At 42.0% G+C, this 10,094-nt stretch overlaps 2 protein-coding genes across 2 annotated transcripts in view; both read right to left on the reverse strand.

Annotated features, from left to right (window-relative positions):
• The window catches only part of DNAJC21 (DnaJ heat shock protein family (Hsp40) member C21), a 58,535-nt gene extending 55,618 nt beyond the window's left edge, over positions 1-2,917 (reverse strand). Inside the window, exon 1 of the mRNA XM_019518273.1 lies at positions 2,894-2,917. Coding sequence (XP_019373818.1) covers positions 2,894-2,917 — 24 coding nt within the window. The remainder of the gene's footprint in view (positions 1-2,893) is intronic.
• Positions 2,918-3,299: 382 nt separating this feature from the next.
• BRIX1 (BRX1, biogenesis of ribosomes) overlaps positions 3,300-10,094 on the reverse strand; it is a 7,543-nt gene continuing 748 nt past the window's right edge. The window contains exons 2-10 of the mRNA XM_019517979.1: positions 9,252-9,363; positions 7,962-8,005; positions 6,359-6,429; positions 5,661-5,710; positions 5,495-5,568; positions 5,332-5,382; positions 4,953-5,054; positions 4,174-4,302; positions 3,300-3,787 (exon numbers count right to left, since the gene is read on the reverse strand). Coding sequence (XP_019373524.1) covers positions 3,524-3,787; positions 4,174-4,302; positions 4,953-5,054; positions 5,332-5,382; positions 5,495-5,568; positions 5,661-5,710; positions 6,359-6,429; positions 7,962-8,005; positions 9,252-9,363 — 897 coding nt within the window. The 3' untranslated portion in view covers positions 3,300-3,523. The remainder of the gene's footprint in view (positions 3,788-4,173; positions 4,303-4,952; positions 5,055-5,331; positions 5,383-5,494; positions 5,569-5,660; positions 5,711-6,358; positions 6,430-7,961; positions 8,006-9,251; positions 9,364-10,094) is intronic.

Genomic DNA, 10,094 nt, shown 5'->3' on the forward strand with positions numbered 1-10,094 from the left:
CGGACAGACCGGAGCAGGATGAGCGCGGGGCTGAATTTGGTTGCTTTATTCCCACTTCCTGGTTCCTCTTCCACACGCAGCTCAAGGTTGTTAGTAACAGATGACACCCTCTGAAGAGTGGGGTTTTCATCAAAAATGTGTATTTACTCATTCAAGTGTAAAAGAATGGTATGTAGCAAAGAAAAAAGACCTGAGATTAGGTTGGGAATACGGGGCAAAATCCTGGGATGCTTCTGAAAAAGGGGGGCACTGCCCGACCTGAGGTTGAGTTGCTGTGTGCCAGCCAACCGGCCCACCCGTGCCCTCCAGGCCCGTGGGCCGTGTAGATAGCACTGAATTAGGAGCTGGCTTTGGGCTGGGATTACAGGTGGAAGTCCTCTGCTCTCAGGGGACTCTCCCAAGGAAGCCTAAGCCAAGTGCTGACTTAGTTTGTAAGCACCAACCTGACAACTAACAGGCCCCGGGGTTGTGTGCCGTGTACGTTCCTGTGAATAAGGAGCTGACTTTGAGCTGGGATTATGGGGAAAACCCTTTTTGGATCCTCTCCATCACCAGGGACTCCCCAGAAGAAGTCTGGGCTTGAGACAATGCTCAGTTTCTGAGTGCCAACTGGCCACCCACCCCTCAATGCCTGCATGCTAAGTACATTGTGCCAAATAAAGATCTTATTTTGGGCTGGGATTATGGGGCAAAGCCCCCTTTGGGTCACCCCAAGCCACATATCTCCCTAACTGGGGGATCTTCTGAATAACTGGGCAGGATGGTGCGTAACCTGAAGCTTGGTTTTCATCTGCCAGCCCGCTGAGCGCTACCCAGGGTTACATGCTATGTAAGCAGCACCAAATAAGGAGCTGAGGGTTTCCAGACAAAATCCCTTTCTGGTCACCCCAAACCTCACCTCTCCACCACTGGGGCACTCCCCGGAAGAAGCCTTTTCAGGCTGCATTTGATCCTTGGGTTTTTCCACCAGAGATTTCTATACGCAACATTAAGTAAATTGGTAGTATCAGAGTTATGTTGAAGCTGTGATGACATTAAGTAAATTGAAATAAAACTATATGCACATCTGGCTCTATATCAAATTACCAAACCATGCCTTCTCAAATACCAGACGGTGGCTTTTCAGAGATGGTAGTACCCTGTTCCCTTGCCCCCAAAATCCTTTTCTTGTATCCTGTATTTAGGTCTCTTGTATTTAAGTAGATGGAATATTGCTAGTTAAAACATGTCACCAGTCCTGATTAATTCAACAGGAACATCAGACATTCACACATTTATCAGAGTTTGCCAAAACAAAGGTTTTCTCACTGCAGTTACAAAGTAGCTGGGGCAAGGTGCAGTACTAGCAACCATTTTGTATGTTTCCATAAGCTTGGCGAGACTGAGTTGACATTGCTATGATGGAATTTAAGAATTAAAAAAGGAAGCATGTGGAGATGCATCTGCCACCGAAGAGGAGTTCCCTAAAGCTCTTAGGGAGTACAGCGTACCAAACCATGTTGTTGCTGTATAAATGTCTTAGAAACATTAAGGATGTTAGCAAGGGCCCACAGCTTGTTAAATGCATACGAAGCCTCACTCTCAGGAATGAAGGACACTGTACTGGCATTAATAAAGGTCAGGTTCACCAGCTACCGTAACTTAGAGTAAGTAGGCTGAACGACCTGTGACTTATCACTGGGTGGCTATTAAATTACCTGGCAACTTCTGGGGTGCCAATGGCTTTATACAGAAGAGCATCTTAGAGGCAGGTCCTAGTCTTACCCCAGTGGAGGAAATGCAGACAAAAAATTGTACAACTGAAGTCCACTCCTTGATTGCGTAGGCTGGGCTCTTTAGTTCTGGTCAGCAGCTAGCCTAGCTCTGACCGATGAACAGATGGATGCTCTCCTTTACTGTGGCAGCTTCTGCAGCCAGCCTGGTCCCAACATACTGGCATTTGCCTTTTCTTAGATTAAAGGAGCCCACCTGAGAGGGGGACACTGGTGTGTGGGCAGCTCAGTGTCTCCATATGCACTGCTCAGGATTTTGTGCCGTCCTGAAAAACATTTGTTTTAGAGTGATCTGAAAAGGATCGTGCTAGATAATCCCAACCCAAATCCAATTGCTTATTCAGGTCTACGTACCTGGCAGGGGCCTGAGTGGAGGAACATCAGTTGGCAGTCTGGCACATGAAAATTAAGCTTCAGGTCAGGCAGCACCCAGGTCAGACTTTAGGAGAGTCTCCCACTGGTGAAATTAGCTTTGGGGAAACCCAAATAAGATGTTTGCCCCATATTCCTGGCCCAAAATTAGTTTATATGGCTCAGTATACCTACCTTATCAGTTGGCACTCAAGACATGCTTCAGGTCAGGCAGGGGGCTGTCCAGACTTCTTTGAGGGAGTCCACCAGTGGCAGGGATTTCTGGTTTGGGATGACCCAAAAAGGATTTTGCCTAGTAATACCAGCCCAAACTCAGCTCCTTTTTTGGAGCTAAGTACCTAGTACAGGCCAGGGTGGAGGGATGTCAGTTATCAGCTTGGCATTTGCAAACAGCTTTGGATTAGACAGATCCTGCCTAGGCTTCTTTGGGAAGAGGCCCCTGACAGCAGAGACACATGGTTTGGGGTGACCCAAAAAGGATTTCCATCAGTAATCCCAGTCCAAAGCTATCTCCTCACTGAGGCCCAGAGGCCTGTGAGTTAACAGCCTGGCACTTACAAACCAAACCTCAGGTTGGCCAGGGCCCTTCTTAGTCTTCTTTTAAGATAATCCCCCAATGACAGAGATGTGTTCTTTAGTGACCCAAAAAGAAATTTTCAACTGCAATTCCAGCCCAAACACAGTTAACTATCAACTGTGTCAATTTTAAATTAATGTAATGGGGGCCTTTATACGTCATCTTAAGATACCTCCATAACATGAGGAAGTGTCATGTTTCCAGGAGCACTAGGGACCATGCAGGGCTTGCTCTTCTTACCTGTGAGCAGATATAGTACAGATCATACAGGGGTAAAATATTGTGACGAAGATATCACAGTCCACCCTATTTTCTAAGGGCTGAGATACATGACCCAAAAGAACTAAGAAAGCCTCTATATAAAAAGCGAATTCAATCTTCAAGAAAAAATGGACATTGCTTCCTTGGTCTGGCGCAGCAGAAATCTGACTGTGACTTGTGACTAATAGAAAGTGCTAGAAAATTTTTATTGCTGTATTTATCCCTCTCCAACCCCAGGAAGCAGGTCAGATGGTTCTTAAAATGATTCCCATGTAAGAGGCATGGCGTGAAAAAGCTATTTAAATCAAAGAGAAATGAAAACAACAAAAAAAAAAATGTATTTAAAATGAGTCCTACAGGTATATACAACCTGCCTCAGATCACAACTCCACATCTGATTTTTTTCCATTTACTCAAAATTGATGGCACACAGGCACCGACTTAAAAAGATATTTACATTAGTATATGCAAGGCAGCTATAAAATATAGCTAAACACAAGTATACAAGGCTGAGAGGTGATCTAATTTAAATCTGTAACTGTTATGCTCCCACTCCGGAAAGCTTTTTTTGCTTCTTCCTTTGACGTTGAAATTGTTTCTTTCTCTTCTTTAAATTGACTTTTGGCTCTGGTTTAACCAACTCTATCTCCAAGGGCTTTTCTCCAGCTGGTGTTTCAAAGACAGTCTCAGTAGGATCTTCTGGAATAAGTGTCTTGTCTTCTTTATTCTTGATCTTTTGAAGTTCTTTCATTTGATGTTTTTCTTTAAATTTAGCAGCTATAGCCAATCTTATCATCCGCCGATGCTATAAAAATTAAGGAAAATTAATGCAGGTGTGGCGAAAAGCAAGGCGATGGAAAAAATTCACACTAACATTTGGAATTTACACCAAACATTTTATAATGTAAATGCAGGCAGAAGAACCTCCAAATTTAGAAAGAGGGACCCAAAGATTACTTACTGTTCAGTGGCCAAATTTCTCAGTCTACTCTCACCTTCTCATTGATATTAAACAACTCAGTGTTACTAATTTATGACCACTCACTTGATATACTAGTAATTATTTCTGCCACATCACCTCAAAAATGTTCCTACCCTGTAAACACAGCAGTCCACTCATGCAAACAGCTTGCAGATCAGGGCTGGAATAGCTTGTTAAATTCAAGCACAGGCAAAGACAAATCAGCTTACCATGTTTGGAGACTGGTAATGGGGGTTTTCATACAGAGTTGGTCCTCCAAAGCTGCCCTGGAAAATCTTAATAAGATTTAAGACGAAGCGAGGTCCAATTTCTATAAGGGAGGCATCTTCTTCTACAATCTGTAATGAAAATGCAAAGACAGTCAGCCATCTTTGACTGCCCTGTGTTGGACTTCTCAATCAAGAGTAACATGTATAGGTATACGTAAAGATTCACAATAGTGTCTGAACCCGATATTTAACAGAACCAATTTTTTTTAAGGTTAGGCCTGTTCAACTATGATTACGCATAACAATTACTTATATACAAAACGCACCTTTACACACTAAACTGAAGCAGAATTACTAGTGGCCCCTTGGAAAAAGAGTCTAATTTATGTGCTCTGATCCACAAACATTAATATACAAGCATAAGCTTGGGCTTTAACTACTAGTATACAGCAGTTTTAGAAAGCAAACTAAGAGAATGAGGAGTTAAGTAAAGGAGAAGGGGGTACTTCCATTTACCGTCATATTCAGTTTAATAACAAATTATCTTAAGCCTACACCTACAAAATAAGTCTGTTTTATAGAAACTAGAGCTGAAAGCTCATCTACAATGAAAAGGCATTTTTAATCCACTATAAAAATACTCTTATGATACTCATGTGAGCATTGGATATAAACCCATCCTGGTAATTTAGTTTACGCTTTCAATTCATATGAAATCACTGAATGATTCTGAAGGCATGAGGTTAGTGCAATTTAAAGAATTAAGGGAGACAACTAACCTGATAGTTCCGGAACCAGATCCTGTCGTCTGTGATGGAAAATGTGAATACATGATCTATAAAAGGTTGGCTTTTAGGATGATACTGTGGTATACTGAAGATCTGTAAAAAAAAGACAAAAAGAGCTGAAGTTATCAAGATGCCAAATTATTAAGTTTATCTTTGCATTCATCTTAAATCTAGTGTTGCATGTTCTCAACCTTATAGGCTTAAATATATGGTAGTTAAGGCACAAATAGCCCCAGTGACATTGTGAAAATAAGTCTTTGTGGCATTGTAGCCCAAGTAAAAATACACTAGTGTAATCTTCAGCGTTTAAAAAAACTGAAATGTTAGTAGAAAGATGGTTTGTAAGAAGCAAGAAATACCTAGTACCAACCTGGATAAACAACTCTTTTAACAAAGCATAGTGTGGTTCCTGATCAAATGCCTGTAAGAGGAAAAATACAGTTTTACACACAAAAACAAACAAAAAGCAGCAGTGGTACAGAGAACAAGGGGAAAAAAAAAAAAGTCAAGCAAATCTGAAACATTATACTTGCCTGATCAAAAGACAAAAGAGGCCGCGAACCTCTCAAACAATTTCCAGTCATCTTCAGCTCTGCGAGTGTGTGAACTACAATGATTTGGAACAGGTTAAGTGTTCAGTAAAAAAAGATTGGAGTGGGGGAACATATATAAAAGCAATAGCCTGAAACCTTGACTTACTATTCTGCACCAAGAATTTGGCTGACGGTCCTTGGGGTGTATTTGAAAGCCTGTAAAAAGAAAAGTCAGCTAACAGCATTGTAGCAAGAAACACACTTCATAATTCCATAATACTTCTCATTCAAAAATTTACCTAAATGGTTTTACGTGTTTTGAAACTGCCAGTCAGCTCATTTGAGATATTTTTCTTCAAAATTGCGAGAGCTGTGGTCAGTAGACCTTAAAATGATGAGACTTAACAGAAAGCATTTGAAGTACACTTGCTTTTTAAAATGATAAACAAACCTAAAACTATAGGCTCTGTTCCCATATAATATTAAAGATCCTGACAGCTATGGGAAGCGGAGCTTAAAATTCTACGGACATCCAGTAAGGTAACCTGGAAATTCTTTGGCACCTTCAGATAAATTAAAAATTATATCTACCTTTGAAATCAGTATATAGGCAAACGTAATTGTGAAACATTTATTTTCATTTTAAGAAGTACCAAACAAAGGTTAAAGGAGTCATTTTGCTACTGTGCACTTCCACACTTACAGCAAGTTCAATTAATTTTTACTGCAGATACCCTTAATATGGGTCGTTCATGGAGAAAGTTAGTTTTTTCTGCATCTTTGAATTTCACTATTACTTAAGTTAAAACATGAGCTATGGAAACGATACCAAGATATTTAATAAAGTATAATGTATTCTCTTACCACATATAAAGATCCTGTTTCTTTTTGGCTTCAAAAAAGATACACTTGTTGCAGTTTTTTATTTCACAAACCTGTATGAATACACGTGACAAATCAACTATTAGTAATGCTCTGAAGACCTTTTCACAAACCTTCCAAATAGGTCCCTAAAATAATTTTCCTGAATAAACAGGTACAAATCTGAAGATCCTACAATACTTATTAATACCTAGAGTTGCAGAACAGTTCATTTAAATTAGAAGCCTCTTCAAAAGGCTTTTGGAGTTTGCCTTGCCAGAAAAGCGTTAAATACAATGCATTTCCAAGCAGTCTCATGGATTTTGTGTGGATGGGGCATTGCATCAGGGGCCACGACATACAGGTTCTAGTGGCTTTGCCAGTGGCCCATTGTCATGGATTTAGGTCAGTTAGTCAACCTATTTGTTACTTACTTTCCCCAACTTTAAACTGCAGGAAAACCTTTTGTAAGGCATTTTTCATGGTTGGGTCATGGAGTGACAGAACAAAATGGTTCTAGCCTATACAGGTTCTTGTTTTTAAAACAAAGTCTTTTTTGTTTTTTTAAATCAATAATCAGCTCACAACTTCAAAATAACCTCATTTTAAAGATCATGAATGGCAATTTTCACCCAGGAAGGTACTTAACATAATTAAGCAACAAAATCAGCAGAGGCAGCCACATAAAGCAACTACAGGATTAGTAGCCTACCCTTCCTAAACAAAAGCTATTCCAGCACCCTGAAACAGAAGAGTTCAGTGTATGACCACCTTACATGCATCAGGATCAGTGTGGAGCAGCAGTTCACAGGCTCCTGCTCCCAGAGTCTCCTTACCAAGAGCAAAGCCACAGACATGTTTTTGCAGTCTCTTGTCACTTTACCCTCTGATGCCACCAGTTTATCTTATCTGTAGAGACCCCAGACTGCTCTGATTACTCTGCAGTGTTTCTGTTAGTGCATCCATTTGTACTGCAGGGTTAACCCAACTCCTTAACTATGTTCCATGCACTTTTCTTCACCACCTGCTTCAGCCTTGTACAGACAATGCCATCTGTAAACAAACTTGAGTATTTTAAAAAATTACATACATGACATTGTCTATCTTATTTTTTGGCAACAGCAGCCATGACAGCCACCTTTGTCACCCCTGTCCTCCCTTCAACCCTTTTGTTACTCTTATTATTCAAAGTATTTGTTGTCATGGCATACTTGGAATTCATAACAGAGCTCCATCTTACAAGCCTTCTTGGATAGCACTTCCATTGGTTTCAATGAGAGCTCTAAACATGAAGGACAGTCAGAAATGGGTCAGACTGGGTCAATGAGAGCTCTAAACATGAAGAACAGTCAGAATTATTTTACTTACTAGTCTTGGTTTTCAGAGTCAGAATTAAATAAGAATACCTCTATACAGGAGAATAACTATTTTTTCCCTAAATATTTATACTGCCTCTGAAGAAACCCAGACTAAACCAAATAGGTGAACTCAAAGAGAACTGTATTATACTGCATGAAGATACAGATCAACCCATCTTCCCACTTGGTGCATATACCGTATCTTGGTTTCGTCAGAAATTCAAGCTTTAGATGAATTACAAGATTACCTCATTAATTACGAACAGCTTGTCTTTACGGTCCATCTTAGTGTCTGGAAAACAACAATAAAAGTGCTGTTGAGTAGGCTTGTATGCTTTTTCATACTGCCAAGAGGCACACATACTTCAAAGAAGCTGAAATCATATTTCAGCTAATATAATTACAAGTTCATGTACTATGTATCTTCAGCAATTATGTATGTATCACTGGTTTATCAGTACTGGTTTTCACTGTTACTTCACACCTATGCTTAGACTCTCATTCTGAAACCCTCTGTTCTGCCAGTGATTGGGACCCAGACGTGTTGGAGCACATCAGGAAGGGCTCTACAGACTCTGCTGCAAGACTGCAGGGAGACAGGAAGGCAGCAGCCTGCGGTGCTAGAAGTGGATCACAATTTGCAGCAGTTCTTTCACATATACTAGTGAAAAACCCCAATTGTGCAAAATACTTTGAATGTTTGTAACTGCATGCAAGCAAGTAGCTTGACTAAAGCCGAGGAGGTAACCAGAAACAAAGCAATAGGTGTGACTGCTTACCAAATGGAGGCATACATGACTTTCCCAAAGACCATACTGTTTGTATGCTCAAGGTTTGTTCGGTTTTTTAAAGAGTAAATAAGGACACCACCATTCAGCCAGCTGTGAGAATTACTGTATTTTTGCGCATATAGCCTGTGGGCTATACACGTTTTTACAAACTTGACGGGTAGGTGCGGGCTATACAACGGTGTGGGCTATGCAGAGTCTTTAGAACAACATAGCCCACCCCCAGCTGCCGCTCCAGCAGCCGTGCTTAGCAGAGTGCGGCTAGCAGTGGGGAGCAGGGCTCTGCAGGGGAGGGGAGCGATGAGGATTTGCGAGCCCCGCTCCCCACCGCTGTCAGCCTCACTGCTGGGCATGGCCACCGGAGCCAGAGCTGGAGCCTGCAGCCGGGGACAGGCTTGCGGCCTCTGCAGGGGAGGGGAGGGATGAGGAGCTGTGGGCTCCGGCTCCAGCGGCTGTGCCTAGCAGGATACAGCTGGCGGTGGGGAGCAGGGTTCGCAGCTCGCCATCCCTCCCATCCCCTGCAGAACCCACAAGCCCAGCAGAGCCCAGGGTGTGGGGAATACATGGGTACGGGGAATACATGGCGTATTTTACAAAAACACAATTTTCTGCGGGTTATACACGGGTGCCGGCTATACACACGAAAATACGGTATGTAGTGGTCAAAAGGCAGGGAGTTGAAGCTAAAAAGTACAAAACTAATCTGGAAAGTATGAGTAGAGTCAGACATGGATAACACCTCAACACTACCTGCTTTCGAGTGGGGCATCAATGTTCGCAGGTCTTGCATCAGATGTCTCGTCCTAAAGTTAATTCCTCGGGAAGAAAAAATAAGCACACGCTCTTTGTTTTTCCATTTTCCCTAGAAGAAACACAAAGCTCAGGTGAAAATGTGATGTTTCCAACATGAAAAAAATTGCGCTAAATCAGTCATTTTTAACTTATTAAAGAAGTAATGCGCTTCTATAAAAGCTTCCACTTAAAGATCTATTTTTTGTGATAGGCTGCAGATTTATTATACGCTTTTGCACAAATTTCCTGACCCATCCTACTGGACTATCTACAGCCATCTGCCGTGCTGTACCTAGATACGGATGTTTTAAGAGGTTCACAAAAGATTTCCCCAACAAGCATCCCTTTGGATACGCCGAATAAGAAATCACAAAAACAAAGGCCCTGAGCACTACACACAACACGTGCACGTTTTGGAGCCAAAATCACCACTCTTGATCCAGAAGCAAGATGAGCTTTTCAACAGCAGCCCGAAAGAGGCCTTACAATCAAGTCACAAGCTCTCTTATGCAGCACTGGGTTTGCAAGAAAAACAGCTTCTTTTTTTGGATTATTTTTTCACACTGGTCCATCAAAACTAGCTATGCTCCTAACATGGTACCTTGACTGCCATCTGGCCACACACTTAGGAATCTGACAATCAGAAAGGGCACGATGCCCATTGACACCAGGGGGGCTCAACTCCCAGACCACGGGCCATATGCGGCCCCAGACATGTAGCCCGCGGGGCTCCCACAGGGACGCGGCCCTGCGTGCCAGGCGAGGTCAGGCGGAAGCGGGGGGGAGGGGGGGGGGCGGGAG

Source organism: Gavialis gangeticus, unplaced genomic scaffold (genome assembly GCF_001723915.1).
Source record: "Gavialis gangeticus isolate Ggan-Ray unplaced genomic scaffold, GavGan_comp1, whole genome shotgun sequence".
NCBI classification, from domain to species: Eukaryota; Metazoa; Chordata; order Crocodylia; family Gavialidae; genus Gavialis; species Gavialis gangeticus.